The 19,648-nt window shown below is 39.1% G+C and overlaps 3 protein-coding genes across 3 annotated transcripts; 1 reads left to right on the forward strand and 2 right to left on the reverse strand.

Moving 5' to 3' along the window:
- Positions 1-705: 705 nt before the first annotated feature.
- On the reverse strand, positions 706-5,020 carry AKAP14 (A-kinase anchoring protein 14). The gene is made up of 5 exons (XM_089487637.1): positions 4,972-5,020; positions 2,900-2,994; positions 2,247-2,426; positions 1,697-1,749; positions 706-790 (listed from the first exon to the last, which is right to left on the reverse strand). Exons 1-5 carry the CDS (start codon positions 5,018-5,020, stop codon positions 706-708), a joined length of 462 nt encoding a protein of 153 aa, XP_089343763.1.
- Positions 5,021-10,090: 5,070 nt separating this feature from the next.
- LOC149298154 (NADH dehydrogenase [ubiquinone] 1 alpha subcomplex subunit 1-like) lies at positions 10,091-12,407 on the reverse strand. The gene is made up of 3 exons (XM_089487803.1): positions 12,306-12,407; positions 12,026-12,115; positions 10,091-10,111 (listed from the first exon to the last, which is right to left on the reverse strand). The coding sequence occupies exons 1-3, from the start codon at positions 12,405-12,407 to the stop codon at positions 10,091-10,093; spliced, it is 213 nt and encodes a 70-aa protein (XP_089343929.1).
- Positions 12,408-13,641: 1,234 nt separating this feature from the next.
- Positions 13,642-18,847, forward strand: LOC149298155 (regulator of nonsense transcripts 3B-like). The gene is made up of 10 exons (XM_089487638.1): positions 13,642-13,755; positions 14,866-14,972; positions 15,059-15,165; positions 15,567-15,665; positions 16,293-16,403; positions 16,596-16,639; positions 16,937-17,125; positions 17,310-17,455; positions 17,795-18,095; positions 18,701-18,847. Exons 1-10 carry the CDS (start codon positions 13,642-13,644, stop codon positions 18,845-18,847), a joined length of 1,365 nt encoding a protein of 454 aa, XP_089343764.1.
- The last annotated feature ends 801 nt before the right edge of the window (positions 18,848-19,648 follow it).

Genomic DNA, 19,648 nt, shown 5'->3' on the forward strand with positions numbered 1-19,648 from the left:
GAAAAGACCAAGGGCAAGGAAGACATTGAGACATAATCAGCATATACATCCTAGTACAGAGGCCCCGATGTTTATAGACTTGTGTGGCTTCACACTTTCCAGGTTTATATGTAAAGAAAATTGATTATCAGATCCCCTATTCTCCTATTTTCATTGAGTAAGATAATTCCTCTAAAAAACATGTACTGATTTGTAATTGGTTTTAGTTTTTAGGGGTGGGGGGTACAAGGTCTTGAAGATACTACATCACCACTCTAGAGCAGTCAAGTACAAGATTTCATTAAGTAATATGTTGTAAGAATATCTGCTGTTAATACTGTAAATATTCTGTAAAATAAACTTTTTAATAAACTGCATTATATATTTTAGTAGTTCTTATTTTTTGCAAGTTAAAGAGAAAATACAACACATGGAACAAATTCATGTCTCCGTGACAGCCTCAGACACGCAAAACCCGCATGGAACACAATAGAGGAGTCCAAAGCTGTCCCAACATCAAACGGCAATCTCCAACAAAACAGACAGAGCAACATGTGTCTAGAATTTTATTGTCCATCTGCTGACCCACTTTTTAAATATATTATACACACATATAATAAAATGGAATACATAGCCAAATGTAGAGTGTCAGGGTGTAAAAATAATTGATAAACCTCTTGACATAGCCTTGTTTTTTATTAAGTGCAGTTGGAAATGCGAACGCAGTTAAAATGTGATATTGTCCATCATCATAATCTTGCTTTCGATAATATCCTTCAGCCATGTCTCTCGAAATCTTGTTTGTCCAGGCCTAATGGATGAAATAAGATGAAAATTTACATTAAAATGGTAACAGAGGAGTTTAGCTCTGGAATCTAGGCCATTTCATGCTAATTTACTTTCATTTCTGCTCAATCCTCAGTAAAGACTGAATTGGAGTCCACTGTAAGCCTAAACTGGAGGTTGTAATCGCTGCTTTAGGATACTGAGCATGAGTCTCTATAAAGATTAAGCACTTACAGAGAGTTGTGGTTTAAAATCCATGATTTCATTATACATCATAAAGGTCCAGACCCATTGATCTGGCCCTGCAAAATGCATAGAAGAAATATTGCTGGTTTTACTAAGTCTTCTCACTCATTGAATTATGCATTATCGGGGTCAGCTCAGACCTTTTTGATGGAGACTCTTGCCAGTGGTGGCCCTTCATAATGAATAGTGGAGTGAAACATTTGAAGGAAATGTCTCTCTTTAGTAAATGAACCCCTTTTCTAGGTTTACACTGGAGATTGTTTCACCATAAAGCTATTATCACAAATACAAACTATCTAAAACGTGATGGTGCAGAAACATGTCAGTTCTTATATACAGCACAACAAAAAGTTAGTTATCATTTTTTGATTTTTAATTTAATAGAAACTGTGATTATGTGACAATGTGACAGTTTTTCTTTAAATTCTTCAGGACTGTATCAATAATGTTGGTCCTTGAATGAATAAGGGCTTTTGTAAACCCTACTAAAATAATTTAGTAAAAACTAATAGATAAGACATAAGTAAAACAAATCTAAAACTGAAAAATGTAGTAGTCCTGTTATAGGCTTTCTAGTCAAGGGAACATAATATTACAACATGGATGGACTCCTTTTCAGGTCGACACAGTGTTTATTTTCAAACTGCACTGATACGGAAACATTGTTGCATTATCATATTCATACCTGTGCACGAGTCTGGTTGATTCAAAGATAAAATAAACCTGTACAGGTAAAGTCTGCAAAAAAAGCATAATATGTTTAAAAAAAGTCTTAACACTTTTCAATTCAAGCCAATTTTTGCTATCGCTGACAATACAAAGCACTCTTATTAGGCCTTAAATCACCAAGAGTGAAAAGTGTCAACATTGAAGGTGGCAGACCTTAGTGTGTATAGAGAGCCGTTTTCTTTAAGGCTCTGCCCAGCGCAGACATGGTTATTATATATTTTTTCTCATTTTATAGCCATCACCTCTGAGAAAATCCATACGTGAAACACGACAGGTGTTTTGTTCCGCAGATAAAAGATCCACCGAAGGCTTCATTTAGAATTCTTGCATTTCCATTATATGTATGTAGTGTAGATACTTACGCACGTTGTATAATATTTATTGCATTTTACTTTATATATTTTTAAGCCTGTCTATCAGATATCTGTAACAACATCACACACCACGTAATTGTACATTTGGAAACACAAAAAAACAACCACAATATGTTGTGATAATAAACTTACAGCAGGTTTGATTTTGGAGATTTTTATAGTGAAGTACACACAAGCCGTTGCTCTTGGTATAGGTCTCCGGCAGGTTGGGATACTCCATGTCATTTTATAATGGTATAGTTTACTAAACTCTACCTCTTCTTCTTTCAAAAAGTCTGTGCAGTATAACCAGCTTTCGTGAAATTCCCATGTCTAATAACAACACAAAACCAACATTAATTATAAACAGAACACGACTGAGCTTCTCTCAATTCCCTTCGCAGTTTGGTTGTATTAAGCAGTTTATAATAAATGTGGTCCTGGATCATGCAGGGTTCCTGCTCTTGAACGATCTCACCAAGCTCAAATACTCCGTTTTTTAAGTGGGTTTCCTTAACTCTTGGTTATCAGAATCTGATGATTAAAACGTAACATGGGCAAAGAATTTGGGGTTTTGTGAGAAGGGCATTTTAATTGTAAGGTTCCAAGTATAAACATGGCAAGTAGTGAGAAACGCTTTTGCATTTTTAAACAATTGGTTATTTTGATAGCTCAGGTCCGCATCTGGTAAGAGCAGAAGAGTGAACATTAATAAGTGACGCATAACATGGACAATTACATTCAATTTGACGTTATTTTAAGTAAATAGTACAAACAAAATACCAACGGATGCAGGTTTGTCTTACATTGATGTACTCTTCAATCTGTTTCTTTCCTAGCTCCACCGTGAAATCCTTGCATGGGAGCCACTCGATGTTCCTGATGACTCGATGTTCCTGTTCTGGAAACAAGATAAAGATAAGATAAAGCAATAACCCTAAAACAAAGGCCAAGCCGTATAAAAGTGTTTTGTTGGAGTAGCACCTTCGTGTTTTTGCAGTTGGTATTCCGTTCTCAGGCTTTCTTGGGCATTGTTCATAGCGCTTTCAACCAGTGCGCACGCTGCTTCTCTTATTGCGGCAAGGTAGCCTACTTCAGACTCCATGGTACTCCTGGTAAAAACAAATAAAATCTGTTAAATATCTGGCCCCAAATACTTTGAGCGATTTCACCCGGCCCCTACGTGAGCTGAAGACTTTATTACTTTACCCTTCAGGGCTTTTTCAAGACATGGATCATTTCGAAATGAATCAGCATGCATTGAGGTTTTTTAGGCACTCTGTGTGCCACAAACGTTTTAACAGGAACTCCGACGTATTGGGGACAGCGCAGATGTTTATACACAAAACATAACTGGATTAGGAGTATAATCATCAACCACCAGCCCGGCGCCTCCATACAGTTCTATGGCCAGGAATGCCCACCCGACAAAGAGTCACTATTTCGGGGTGATCCCAAGAGAGCGTCGTCAATCCCAGTGTACCAATGGAGAGCTCAGGTTCTGAGGTAGTTAGGTTCCAAATAGCGACGTTGGGACCATAAGTGACATCGTCGGAAACGTCCCTGGGAATAGTCCGCACAGTAGCCGGGTCAGAGTTCCATAGCTGCGGCTTGGAAAACCCCGGTCATAAAGATGAGTAATACAACTAGGATTCCCAAGTGAGCTTCCTCTCTGAGAACACCCCCGAATGTTGCCCGCCACGAGCATAGTGTAGCCCCGAAAGTGCGATCCATTTCGGAAGGAACGTATTGAGGTCACACCGGGCCCCCGAGAGGTCCAGGCCACGTCACCGCTGCGACCCCTGTAGTTACGGCACTGCATTCAGCCCATTTAGTCCACCCATTTTCTCTTATGTAGACTTTGGTCTTGGCTTAAATTCAGGATAGCTTTATCCACATGATTAAAGTCCCTCACTGTTTTAGCTTTAACCACTTCTGCTGGGAGGCTGTTCCACCGTCCTCTCGGTAAAGCAAAAAAAACCAAAAACCCTATAACCCTATACTAGACAGGGTGTGATGCCCAATATTTATACCTTAGATAGGTGTTTTTTGTATGATATTCGCTGGGTATGCGCTAAATTCTTGCTTTGTTCTATACTAGATGCATGGTTAAAATATTATATGCATTTCTCTCCCAATCTCATGCTCTATTGCTCTGACGTGTCTGATATGCTACATCTATCAGTGATTTTTATTAACACCACTCATCTGCTGCTTTGTGTCGTAATTCATGAGAAATAACAGAAACACATACCAGATTTCTCAGGCGGGCGGATTGGAGTTGTGGGACTTTCACTTGCCGTACGTCACCGTTTGTATTGGGTTGCAAGGAGCAGTGTTTGAACACGACAGTAACCATGGAGATAAGATAGCCAGCCAATGGCTGCACCTGTACAAAGCCTCCTTTATCTGCAGTGGTGAGTTATTGGAAGGCTGGTCTGCTGCATAGATATTCTGCCCACAAAATAAACTACACAAGCATGGGATATGTCAGAGATGGGAAAAAACATTATATATTATTATTTTTATTATTATTATTATTATCTTAGAACCAACTATTTACGCAGCTCTTCTTGCAATACATATATTCAAAGGGTCTGACAAAACTAGAACTGACAGACATACAAACCAATACATTAGGTAAAGGGGGCTCTACCCGGGAGCTTACAATCTATGTGTTAATTATAAAATGCCATAAGTCTAAATAACATATTTTTACACACTGGGTATTAATACGGGAACGATGTATTTAAAAAGCTGGGAACTTAAGTGTCAATATAATAAAACACTTTGATTTAATACAGTAGCACTGCTGGTTTTGAGCACCAACTCCCGGGAATCATTGCCGCTGTAAATTGCAGCATATACCATATCGTACCTACTCTGTTGATGCCCACTTTCACCTTTGTTTTCTTGGTGCTTGGCATTGCTGGGGTAAATACACCAAAGCAGTACGCTGCAATAAATTCTCGCTACAAACAATGTCCAATTAGTTGTTTTTCCAGTTCAAAACTGACACTTAGCAACCCAATTCCCTAAACACTAAATAGAATGAAAATGCCCCCTGGCATGTGGATGATAAATCAGTGGCAGATACAGAAGACCCTCTGCATCACTTACATCAACCGCCTTTACCAGATATAGAAGTGTCACAAGTAGCCATTGGGCAACTGCACACTTAAGTATCACATTGGGCACTCGAGCATTGGGCAGGAGGCGAAATTGGGCAACAGCCCACCATGAATTTGCCTGGTGTGTTTAACATCCAGTCCAGGGCCAGTTTGGCCTTGTCTTCTGCTGGGCCACAGTGCACCAAGTTTCAAACAATTACGCCTTACAATGATATCAGTGACCCAGCATGTGTTTATCTTATGACAGTTACCATGCATTTTTCAGTGACTGATTATTTCCACTAATAATTTTTTCTACACTGTGCATTAGTATGCGTCACCAAAGACTGTTGAAGAACATCCCATGACTTCAGTGTTAACACCCAGTGAATACTTTGATTCGTAATACACTTAAATCATTTATTAATAAAGTAAAATTTCATACTCAGTGAGTATGTGTTTAATACATGACAAATGGAATGGTCACGGGGCCGCGGGCAAGCCAAGGACACTTCTTCTAGATTGTTGGGTGAAATTCTTATGTATTCCATTGTCATTTTTTGTTCCAAATGCTATATTCAGAGCCGTTTTAAACATGCAGCCCTGGGGACAGCTTGTGTAGGCACACATCTCCATCCTTTGCCTGGGGCAGCTACCGTTTTCCCCTTGTGTTATAGATAACCCTGTGTTATAAGGATAAATTAATAAACTAAATGTTGAAGAAAACAGAAGGGTGGCTTTAAAAATTTGATTTCATGCAAACATTGATTTCACAGAATATTATGGCTTACGGAACAAGTATCCTCCCCTTTGAATCTATGTTGATGGTTAAAGATTGATTCATAAACTGTAATGACAGAAGTCTCTCACTGCCTGAGCGTCAAGAAGGAACGCACATATCCCAAAGATGACTCTGATTGTTCTCTCTAAAATACTGATTTTGATAACACTCATCAAGATGTCTTCTCAATACCCAAATGGAGCACCAATATCGGTTTGCCAGACAATGATTCCAGGTCATCAAGGAACCTTTCCACAGCCAAATCCTGCTCCATATATATTCAAGATAAGCTCCAGTTCATATAAAAACGGAAAACCTATAAGAGGTATTTATATATAACCTATAAGAGGTATTTATATATAGTCAGCGATATAATAACATGCAATAGATTTTCCTGCTTATGATACATTTTTTAATGTATATTTGCCTTTTAAAGTCCAGATATTGGGTCCTGGATACAGAGGTCTCCTTTTGGAGAGTCGTACATACGATAAGACAATGCTCATTGGCAAATGGGTCTTCCCACCAAATGACACCAAGATTTTGCAGGTAAATCAGAATATTTTCAGATGTTGGGTATTTGGGTTGACAGTGATATGTAAGGAGCTGTATTCTACACCTGGGAAAGTAGGTTTCTAACAATATTTTCATTTGCAATCAAGGCAAGTGTACAAAGTGTGTGATTTACCAGAGTGCTTGGTTTAGTGCTTGGATCCATGGAGGAGATATAACTAATATGATTGATGGTGCGATTTCTGCTACCTAAAATAAATCTCTGCTATCAAATGCATTAAAGTGACAGCACTGCTAAGGTTTATTTCCTTAGCTGAATGCAATAGTACTTTTAATGATACCGTCACAGCAAAGTGTCATGTATCACCCTGTACACCTGTGTGTGGTCCCTGAAAACCGGGGTTAAACCCTTCCATTCTCAGGTACATGGTAACGGTCAATGCCAGTATCTCACAAATGTTTAATGTGTTTTAAGTGTCCAGAAAATTCTGACGGCGCAATTACTCACTCCAACACCAATTTAAAAACACAGTCAACAACCTATACGTGGATGCCGCCAGAAGAGGATTGTCCACCAATTATTTTCTTCATGTAAGTGTGGATTAACCTTTATACTATTTACAACATATACCTAATTCTCTATAACACATACAAACAGGACTCTTTCCAAAATGGGTATCTGGTCACTTATGTCAAGGGACACTTTGCACTATTATAAGCATAGTATAGAAAAACAAAAAAAAGCTAATTTACAAAAGGTGATTATTTTTAAATATTGTCTTTTGGTTTCTTAAAGAGCAACGGTAGCAGAGTCACATGATGTGTACTGGCTTGGAGTAAAATCTGCAGCTATTTGGAAAGGTAAATTTAATCCTGGAAAACAGCTAACATGCACTTTGTAACATGATATTCCATGTTATCCTCTACATTTTAGCAAAATGATCCAGTAATGTTTAGATTTATTCACACCACCCTCACAAGTCCGCTGCTGCAGAATGTACTGCTTCATTCATTTAGGTCACTGGTGCACACACATGATGTAGAAGTGTCTTTGCTTAGTTAAATGGTATGGGACCAGCAGAGCAAAACCTGCAGGGGGTGGGGGTAAGAAGTATGTCCTTACATACTGACTTAAGGACAGGCAGGGGTATGTATGTTTTTATATATGCGTGCATGAATGTCTATGCATAAGTGTATGTAAGCATGAATGTGTATGTATATCCGTGTGTTAACATGAATCTGTATGAGAAAGTTTGTATGTACGAGCTTGAACTTTGTGGGTTTGTGTGTTAGCGTATGACAGGGCTTGACAAATTTGTTGTGAATCTAGGCGCCAGGTAAAAAAGTTAGGAGCCAGGATTTTTTTAAACTAACAGTTGGTTAGGAGTGATCGGATCATCATCAGCCCACTTACTAAACTCACAGCGTTTGACCTGGAAGCACCCTGGACTTTCAGGTCAGTGCTGTTTTTTTTTATTATTGTTTTTTTTTAACTCTTTCGATGCTGATGTTCCATTGGAGCACAGCATTGACTGATATTTAGTCCCCACAAGCTTGTGGGGAAAAATGTTAGCCCCTGCAATGCCACGAATGTGTCATACACAAGTGTGGCATTGAAGGGGTTAACGCTGCACTGTTGCTCTCATGGAGCGATCAGGCAGCAGGGGGGTGTTGGGTCAGGTCCCAACACACAACCCCCTTCCCTGAAGCTGCCTGTGGCAGCTGATAACACGATTGCTGGTTTTGTAGCAACCGTGGTTTCAGCCTACAGGATCACTCCGTGGGAGTGATCTCAGGCTCGGGGGTGGGCTCTGAGTGGCTGTGCTGTCTGCCCAGACTCCTGGGCAGACAGCAGCACCCCCGTGTGGTTACTCAGCCTCTTACAGCCACATTTTTTTTATGGATGTAAGAGGCTGACAAAACCTAGGCGCCAGGACAAAATTCTCTGTCACCATGGCGACCTGGCACCTGGGATTTGTCGAGCCCTGGCGTATGAGAATGTATGTGTAAGAGGTTTGAGATGGAGTGTATTTTAGAATGGGTGTGTACATGTGTGTTAGTATGAGTAAGTGTATATGTGTTAGCATGTGTAAATGTCTGTGTGTTTATATATGTGTCAGAGTGTATGTTGCAAGAGGCAATAGAAAGCAGATAAGCGGTTTGGGGGCAATGATGGCGCAGACCAGCTGTTATGGGACAAAGATAGCACAGACAGAGCATTTGGTGGTTAGGAGTGCACTGATAAGCTGTTTGGGGGCAAAGGTGGAGCTGTGGGACATGTTACTTGTGAAGTTGGGGAGTCCAGGGCTATTTTCGCACAGGGCCCTGTGGTTTCTTGTTATGCCCCTGCGGAGATATGAACTCCTATAATGTGGTATGTTTAATCTTAATAAATCAATGTGTGCAGCATCTGACAAAGCTTTCAAGCAAAGTGTCTATGTCGATGAGAGACATACATTTTTGGCACCCCTCCAGACAGAAGAGATTTATTTTGAAATGTGTTAAATGCATTATTACTTTTAATTCTCTCCTTGCTACTTTGGAGATTTAGAAGGGCCTACTATATAGATATAACTGAACACTCCCTGGCCTAACATCCACTAATCAGAGCAGTTACCGCTCTAAAAAGTGTACGAGTCTCCCCTATATGACCACCCACATTGACTTATTGAGCTCTAACATACTACACTGTAAGAGTTTCTAACTCAACTTTTTTAATATGTTCTACATACTGCCCGATTCTTAAGCATTAGCTGAAGATAATTGCTTGCATTTATCCTATGGATATGTGCACTAATATTTCTCTTCAATAAATCACTGTGGAGCAAGACGTAGTGCTGTTCTTGTTTCACAGCACTTTATTACTTTGTAGGCCCAACTGATATTTACTTATGTATTTCCTGTGATTTGTGCAGCTGGCAGGCAAAAATGCATTTGGGGGAAATTCTGCAGAATTCATCCATATGTTTTCAAGGGGGACATCAAATATTTAAAAGGAACCATATATCATATGCATTAAAGTATAAATGATGGCTGGAACGATTTTAAAATCAAATAAGGGATGGGTGATGTCACACTACAGTGTACTCAAGCAATTTAAACAAAACATTTTTGGCGAAAACTCAATTTCTGCTGCAGGCTTTTCATTCTTCCATTAAAACTAATATCTTTTAAATAATTTACAGATCCGGAGGCAACATGCGGCACGAGCCATATTATCTGGGGAGGAGTACATTGCACAATTGCATTTTTTCAGCTGGCAATCTTTTTAGCATTTCAATGACACACGCAGAAATACCTACTTTTATCCTTTATAAACAATCATGTATGCTAAACACAGTGGAGCACGTTATGTGTGATTACAATACGCTTTACTAGCTCAGTGATCCCTTTAATTATAAAGCATCTAACCAAGTCTATAAGCTTAGATACAGCTCAGTGCCTTTAAAAAAAACTTTATGGGAAACATGGGATATTAGTGCTTCAAAGAAGATTTATTTACTTTAAATATGTACATGTCATTTTATTAAAATACAATAAAATGAAACGTTTGTTTGGTGCATTCAGTGTTTCTTCATGACGTATTCGGCCAGTTAGTCAATGTTTTCCAAACCCTAAAAGAGACAAATAGGAATACATTTGAAAATGTTGGTTACCGGAATACAGTATTATAAGTTTGAATATCCTTCCTTCTCACCTCATCAATCAAGTGGATGCCATAAGATCACAAGGAATTGCACCATATTTGAATTGTTAACACTAAATTTTTTACCCCAGAAAAAAAAATAAACACTTGCCATTTGAGAGTAAAAGGTTCCACATAAAGAAAGTGGCAGAAAATTACATCGGCAGTAAGAATTCCTATTCCAATTCCAGTTTAACCCCTATTCTCTCCGGAATCAGCATTAAGTTGGGCACAATATTCAATTGAGACTCAGTGAAAAATGAATGTACATGCTGTCCTACTATGAACAGATCTGTAAGCGAAGTCATCTACAAGATGCACTACGCAGTGACCAATATTTTCTTAACCGATTATCCTTGCCAAAAGCCATATTTCAAAGTATTTATTGGAAAACTCAATGTTTGGACAGGTGGAAAGGTCAATTAACAAAAATGCACAGACTGGACTCACAGTAACAGTAAGATATATGGAGTGAACCCCCAAGGAACAAGTTGCCTTACCCACTATGAACCTCTCGATTTAGCACAGTGGTGTTCAATACCAGAACCAGAAGGCTGGAAAGAGGACAGAGACTCTGGGTTCTTGGCTGAAAACAAGTACTTTAATGAAATTTTATTCAGATACCTGTGCTAAAGTGCAGATGTCCCAACATTATGTACCGTTTACAGCCCTTGATTTGAATACAAGTGGTTAAGTGTGACTGAACAGAGGTGGATGAGCTGCCTGTGGCACAGGACAAGCCAAGCCAAATACCAGCCGGCTTGACAAGTTCATGTCGGGCATGAACTTGGCCACAGGTCTTTGCATATAACTTTTGTAGACATTCATGACAGCCCTGTGACGAAGGAAGACCGGAGCCAGTACTAGTTTCAGCTTGGCTTCTGATAACCTCCTGCCCCACCTGGGGGTGCCAGATGTCAGGCCTGTCTGCAGCTCACCAAACATTACCAGAGAAATGCCAAGTGATAAATCTGAGCTTACCTACAGTAATCAAGGACAATACACATTACATATCCAATACTGTATTATTAAACAAAGCATTGCCCTATTCTGATAACATTTTTTCACAACAATGCGATGGGTTTAGAGATACATTAGGGAGCATTTCTATTCCTGTTAAGCTTTTTTTCTGCTAAGAGCACAGGATTGAACCCTGCCTGAAAGCATCAATGCCAAAGTCACACTAGCAGTCTAACACATCGTCAGATTAAAGAGAGCACATAGATTCAGCACTATTTCTGCTAACACCAAATAAGTTAAATTGTAAGCTTGCAAGAACAGGGCCCTCTTCTCCTTTGCACCAGTTTGTTATTGTATGCGTTTCTAACTCGTTCTTCTGACTGTAACAGCGCTGCGGAATCTGCCGGCGCTTTATAAACAAATGTAATGTACGGTAATACCGTAACTAGGGGTCTGTTAAGACCCTTGCGTGTAGATGTGGAAAGCAAAGAGATGTTGGACCATTAAGGAGAAGCGCAGCCGCAACTCCTGCGTCAGGTAAGTGTATACTGGCATCAGCCCTGCATAATTAGCATAAGGGGACCATAGTGACACCTCACCAATTTAACTAAAAACCATACAGGGCCAGCACAGCTCTTTTTGCAGGTGATCGGCGCTGGACCTTTATAACATATAGCGAAATGAGCTGAAACACAACCCTCAGCCTTTACTGAATGAACCCCATGAAGCCACAGACATAGGAACAAGTCGCTCCCCATAACGATGTTCCTTGGAGAGTTACTCACATCAACCATGGTTTGTTTCTAAATGAATCAAGTACCTTCTACATTAAAAGGAACCCAATTGTACAAAAACACTTAACAGAAATTCTAAAAAGCCTTACCTTTGATTTGTAATATTTTTTTTCCCCAGACACTCTCCTATCTCTCTCCATGAGATACCACTGATACTCATACCGGGCGATCCTCTTCTCCTGCACAACACATTACTTTATTAGTAACAAGCAGCCAATAAGTAACACGCCACCAAAATACCGTAAATAAACGCCAACAAAGGAGAGTTTCCACAATAATTGGTAAAAAAAAAAAAAAAAAAAACATTTATAAAACGTATGTCATAACGAGCGTTCTCCTTGAGAGAATAGAGCAATTTAAACGTATCACCTTTCCACCATTCGTTATCCGGTGTATCCAGGCAGTAGAGAGGCCAGGGACCATGAGGCATCCCGCCATGATGGCAAAGCCCGGTAAGATCTCGTACCACATAACTCTTCACCGGTTTCTCCGAGCACCCTATACGGAAAAACCCAAAGAGAAGCTGCTCAGGGTCACTCTCCCACCCCACAATGCACCACCAGCACTAGCGTCGGCGCGTCATAAATGTCATAACGCTGAAGCCGTAAGGCGGCCATATTTCTCACTGGCAAAACTAAAGCCTACAGTGAAAAGCTAAGCAAAGATTCTTTGCTGCAGAGGAAAAATGAAACAAAATGCAATATGATAAAACACCCTATTATTGTTACACGTATAAAACCTAAATTATTAGAAATTGCAGAACTAACCCTCTGACGTCATATGTTTGGCGACGCTTCCCAAAACGTACATGCGCATTTACTGGTTGCCATTCTCTCACCGCAATTTTTTATTGGTAGACCTACAACTTGGGCTTAATAAAATTCAATTTTAAAACAATTATTTTTATTATATTTTTATTGCAGTTTAGTGCTGTTTGTATAACGTCCAGCCATCTGCAATGTGGCGTACTGATTCGTCTCTGGTACCATATTTTGTACATTAGTGGGTGTATTTCGGAAGTAATATTTTGTGGGGTGTAAACTGTTAATTAAGTTGTATTTGAATTTTGAACCCAGGAACCGGAACTGAACGTAGCTGTCAGAGTAAATAAGCAATAATGAAACAAAAAAGGAGTTCTAAGCAAAACATGACACCTAAGCCTTAAACTTCGTGTCTCCGCAACGGAGACATTTTGGTTGTATCAACAACGAAGAGCGACCTTTTTTACATACGTAGTTACCGTTTAGCACTCAATTCCACAAACAAGTCATATACACAGCATCTGGTGACGTCTTGTAGCATCCATCTTGCTAGAGGAATACTTTTTAAACAAAAATCGCTGTAATTTTCTCAGGATACCCTTAAACTGTCAATGGTATGATAATTATCATGTTTTTATTTCGCCAAATAATCTAAAAACAAAACATTGTATTTTGCGCTAATCGAAGCTACGTAGCAGACCGATAACGCTCGATATTTATTTTTTTAACAGTTCGAGAAGAAATTAGATTATAGAAATACGCCGTATAGTTCTCAGGAAAATTCCCCACCCAAGATGGTCGCTTTTTCATAGCAGTTGGTAGTCACGTGACGTGTGCTTCTGTCCAATCAAAGAATGGGACTGGGGATTGCTGGGGAGAAGTAGAGCGCAGCAGTCACTTACTTCTGGTCACTTAACACTGTATTCTACCTCCAATACCGAGCCATGAAGGAAGACAAAGAAAACACAAAACCCAAGGAGAGGAAAGGGGAACAGGGATTAGGGGAGGACGGGGACAAGCTGGAGAAGGTGAAGGAGAAAAAGGAAGTCATGAGCAAGGTGAGAAGAGTGGGAGGAGGATTGGGAGGCCTGGGCCTTTTATACACACATGGGCGCAATATTATGATGACAAGTCCAGTGATCGGCTGCTTGCGAAGTGTCACTTCCTCTAGCACAGTACTGATGGCGCATAATTGCTTTGGGGAGAATGGTGTTTATTCCATATATCATTTCCATCCATAGTTCGATCATTTGCTGTATGTAATGTAAACATTTAGAAATTGGCACTCCTTTTATCCTGCAGCTGTTTGTTGTGAATCCCAATATCATCTAGTCCTCAAACACATGTGCAGGTCTCATAGATGTTTATTTTTGTATAATATTTGGGACCCTAAAATGTAATAAATACACGGATTTGATAAAACCTGAATTGTGTTTAGGTGTCACTGGACTGTGAATAGAAATATATAGTTTTGACAGCAGATAAAGAACTGTATAGGCCATCAAGTCTGCCAATTTGAACGTTATAGATTCAGGATTGCTTTATACTAATCCAATGCATGTTTAAATTCCCATACTGTATTAACCACTTCTGCTGGGAGGCTGTTCCACTTATGTACCATGCACTCTGTAAAGTAAGGCGTGTCATTGTTCATTGGTGACATCCTGCTTAGGCAATACGGGTAAAATCGTCCTCTTCACTTTAGATGATAACAGGGTGGTGTAAAAAGCAACATATATGTACAATGTTAATACATCTGCACACACGCTATATACATGTAGTAATAATAATAATAATAATACATTTAAATGCTACATTGGAAACATGTATACTACCTCTGCCCAAAACGCTCCCAGAAATAATTCACGAAGCACAATTCTGTCTCATTTCTAATTATGCCAGCACCGTTTAACTGTCACGTGACACAAAAGCAGAGATGGGCTGTTGTCATGGAAATTGAAAATACTTCTTAAACTTTTCTGTTTTCATGTGTCCAAATCCTTAGTGGCAATAGTACAATGAGACATCACCTAAGATAAGTGCAATTAATGTTTTGTCTAAGTGAAGCAACATCTTTAGAACGTCAGTGCCGGCCAAAAAACGATACCAAATCAGAAGCTTTCAAAAAATCCAGGATTTGTTCATTTCATATTTTCATGTTTTTACAGGTAGTTATCCGTCGATTGCCTCCCAGTCTTACCAAAGAGCAGTTGGAGGAGCATCTCCAGCCCCTACCGGACCATGACTACTTTGAGTTTTTTGCCAATGACTCTAGGTAACAGCCTCGTTCCTGAAAATATATTTTCTTCCTATGTCCCGCTTGATAAAACATTGTAATCCCTTTTGCTTTTTTTTCTGCAGTTTTTATCCTCATACGTTCTCAAGGGCGTATATAAACTTTAAAAGTCAAGATGACATTGTGTTGTTTAGAGATCGCTTTGATGGATATGTTTTTATTGATCACCGAGGTAAGAGCATTCTGTTTTCCAGTGATTATTATTGTTTGCTTATTAAGTCTAAACAATTAGTAGATTTCTCCGTTACATTTCCATTGGTTAGTGGATATCAACTGTTATTAACTATTGAAAAAACATGCCTGGTAAGGCCACAATAAAATCCAGAAATATCAGCAGAAACTACTATTATGGCATAAGTGGTAAAAAAATAAATAAATATATATATATTTCTTGCAGTACCAATCTTGTATTAATACGGCTGTGAATTAACTGACATCGATTATTTGCTGCCAGCACTGAAACTCATAACTTATACAATATATAAACATTATAGAAAGTTACCCTGAAAGCTGACTCGTAATTGGCCCCTGTCTTATTGTCATTGAAATATTTGTCTTTTTTATTTTTGGCAGGACAGGAATATCCTGCGATAGTGGAATTTGCACCTTTTCAAAAAGTAGCAAAAAAGAAAAACAAGAAGAAGGATTCAAAGATTGGAACTATTGAAGAAGGTAAAAATATTAAAATATTTTATTTAAACTGCACTATATATGCTGTATGCCCCAGTCCACAAAGCAAAATCCATAAAGACACGGGTGGATGAGTTTGGTGTGGAAGAACTTGACCGGCCGCACAACGCCCTGACCTCAACCCCATAAAACACCTTTGTGATGAACTGGAACGGAGATTGTGAGCCAGGACTTCTCATCCAACGTCCGTGCCTGACCTCACAAATGCTCTACTGGATGAATGGGCAAAAATTCCCACAGAAACTCTACAAAATCTCATGGAAACCTTCTCAGAAAAGTTTATATGACCTTCTTTGCATGCGCCTACCCAGAATCCCTTGTGGTTGTGGCAGCCCCATGAGATCATCAAATTCCGTAGCGCTGTACAATATATAGCCCTTCAGTCGTACTCATGGCAAGACGTAAAGTATGTTTTCAGTTCCTCACTTTAAATGCCATTCTAGTTTAACGATGTCATATCGATAAAGCAGAATATCTGTAACGATGGTGTTGAGGGTCTAAGTTTAGCCTTTTGATTTCCCACGTCAAGTGCCTCTGCAGATTGTTTCTTTTGATTGAATGCTGATAATATGAAAACAAAGTGTATAATCTTATTTTTCTGTTACAAAGATCCTGAATACAGAAAATTTCTGGATTCTTACAATGTGGATGAAGAGAAACTTACATCAACTCCGGAGACTCTACTGGAAGAAATAGAAGCACGGAACAAAGAAATGATAGGTAAGCGTTCTCGCGTGATGTGTAGCATATGCGGTTTTATCACCTGTCCATCTAAAGGGTCCTACTGCTTTATATATTTGAAGCCGCCGCAGTACAGTCACGTAATGAAGTGTGTGTATAGTTTGCACTGTTTATATATGTTTTCCCAGGCTGTGCTAATGTTTGGTTAATTCTTTTGTCTCTCTTCCTTAGCCAAGAAGACAACACCACTGTTAAGCTTTCTGAAAAATAAACAGGTACGGGTTCTTCATAGGTTGTCTAAGTTGTACATAAAACATTGATTGCCCTTAATACACCAAAACAGAAGGTGTCAGAAAATGTTTGACCCCAATTACTTGAGATAATGTTGTAGGAATATTGAGTGTCCCTTGTTCTAAGAAATCGGTAGATCATATTAACCAGGCTGTTGAGCTCTACAAATTATAGTTATAAATATATTGAATTACAAGCATCATTTTCTACCATCTGACATCACCACATATAAAACAATTATACGGCCATTTTTACCGGTACACTTTACCCTCTCTCCCCAGCGCCTGCGAGACGAAAAACGTGAAGAAAGGAGGAGAAGAGAACTGGAACGTAAAAGACTACGTGAAGAGGAGAGGAGGAAGTGGAAAGAAGAAGAAAGAAGGAAAAGGAAAGATGCGGAAAAACAAAAGAAGTTTGAAAAGGCTCCAGAGAAAGAGACTGAGAGGTCCAAGGATGAACCAAAAATCAAGGTAGCGTTCAGTCAGTTTGCACCCTAAGGAGAAACCTAACTTTTATGTGGTTTGGTTTCCAGTATTGAGGGTGAGATGTATCTTTCAATCTGGGTTTGAATTATGGTTTTTCGCTGGGGGTTTGGTAGAATGGCTAGAATTTCTGTAGAATGTGTAATTAAACCGAGTGTATTTACTTTTGCAGCTTCTCAAGAAGCCTGAGAAAGAGGATGAGAGAGAAACCGAAAAGAAGTTTAAACCCAGAAAAAATGAAAAGGAAAATGTGAGAGAAGAGCGGGTCTCTACCGCAAAGAGATCGGATGGGGAAGCTGGGGAGGAAAAGTTGAAAAGGTGTGTGTGTTTTGACTCCCAGGTAGTCATAATATTACCATTCATTTCTACAAGTACCCAAAACCCCACTACAAAAGCAGGGAGCATATTGTGCTCTTGGGTGTTCCTGATCTTGCTGATCCCCTGTAAACTCTCTAACCGGCTCATTTGCACGAAGCTAAACCGGCAGCGCTTCCATATTTGAAGTCACACCGATCTCTTCCACCAATAAAAATGTCAAGAAGTAATGATGTAATGCAAGTGGGCAATAAACTGATTCTTTCTTATTTGTATAGTGAGTTTAATTTTAATGTGGAAGGGATATCCATATAAATTTTAATGATCCCTGTTTCAATGCAGAGGTGACGGTGAATATGTGAAGGAATACAGAGAGAAAGATTATGAAAGAGAAAGACGACTCAGGGAAAAGGAAAAGATGAGATACCATGAAGACGATCGCCGTAAGCCAAGGGAACGTTACGAGAAAGACCGATGTTTCCGGAGGAGAGAAGATGATTACAGGAAGGAAAGGGAGACTATGAGAGACAGAGGACGGAAGCAAGAGGTTATGGATTGTTCGCACGGCACAGATAAATCTGAGAGAGTAACACGTGAAGAAAAGAAGGAGGACATGGCCAAAAGAGATCGGATTAGGAACAAGGTGGACCTTTTTAACATTACCTAGGATTGGTGCTTTCGGTGTATACTTCAAATAATCATTTATACACTTAGAAACAGGGGAAGACAGAAACAGCATTATTTTCTAGAGCGTTATTTTCAATATATATTTATATATAATACACTTTTTTTTAATAAATGAAAAATTGGCTGTATACAATAATATAGCTCTTTTCACAGATCAGCAAATGAAATCTACGAAGTTTCATTTTTTTTCAGTGCACGTAGAATAGAACAGTAATTATCCCCATATTGTTTTACCATGACAATAACGTTTCTTAAAGGAAAGCTCTACCACTTTATTTATTACAAATATCACATTAAAATTATTTTCTAGTTTTAAGATGATATGCTATTTTTCACAGGTGCATATTTATCATGCAGATGTGTTTTAGCTGTGTTACCTTAGCCCAATCTGTTACACAAACAAAATCTGTTACCTTTTTGATAAACAGCTGGATGGCTCAGTGTTAGTAACTCATCTGACCAATATGTCGGTGGAAGAAAGGATTTCCATAGCATTGCCAACATAATCTGTGTGCAGAATCAAATTATAAGGTATTAATTAGTTAATTAATTGTTTTTCAGGACCGTCCAGCGATGCAGTTATATCAACCAGGAGGAAGGAGTAGGAGCCGGCTTACACAACCCGATGAGAGTCCGGCTAAGTCTGCGGATCAGACCACAGAGAAGAAGCAAGAGAGCGAGGCCAATGCCACCCGAGAAGGAGAGTAAAAAAGCGAGACGGCTTGGTGCCCTGCCCATCATGATAACCAAAGAACACAATCTGCAATCCAGAAGTGCCTTCGTAGAGGAGGAATCGAGAACAGGCAGGAGGAGAAGTGTCAAAAGGAGAGCTTTGGGGCGTCAGTGGGGTAATAGAGGATGATGTTTGGCTAAAACAAAAAAAAATCTGGATTTGAGAAGACCATGTGTGCGACTGGACAGTCTTTAGAGCTCTCGTGGTGAGACAGATGGAAATTTCTAGTTTACAATCTCAGTATTGTGGCCTTAATGAAACACAAGTCCTCCGTTCCTGTGTTGGCAGAGGGTTATGACAGAAGAATATTTTTGAATGTCCTTTTCAGCCTGATCTTAACAAGGGCTGAATACACAGAGGTAGCCCAGTATTTCAGTTTTGCAGTGTAGATGTTAAGATGTTGGCTTTTTTGATTCGTTTACCATGCAATCAAGAGGTGTTTTCCTAAGAAAGTATAATCTCTGCTGTAAAGATGTGAAATAACTGTTGCAGTGTGTTTGGTTTTTTTGTTTTTTTCTCCTAATTATTTTCATATAAATCTTTATTACTCACATTATGAGGTCTGCTTTGAGATAATCGCAAACCATTGATTGCTTATTTTATCAGAATGCCTCCATTATATAAAGAGTTGATTGATCTTCTTGAATGAAACCTAAATGTTTTCTTAACTTTTATTTTCTAAGCTAAAAATAAAAGGAACTTTGGAAACTCTGATGGTACATTTCGATTTCAATGAACCGCTTCATAGTATAAACCTCTGGGACTTTCCAACAGAT

The sequence above is a fragment of the Sceloporus occidentalis genome, unplaced genomic scaffold (genome assembly GCF_023333645.1).
Source record: "Sceloporus occidentalis isolate IW3139 unplaced genomic scaffold, rSceOcc1.0.p SCAF_34, whole genome shotgun sequence".
In the NCBI taxonomy this organism is placed as follows: Eukaryota; Metazoa; Chordata; class Lepidosauria; order Squamata; family Phrynosomatidae; genus Sceloporus; species Sceloporus occidentalis.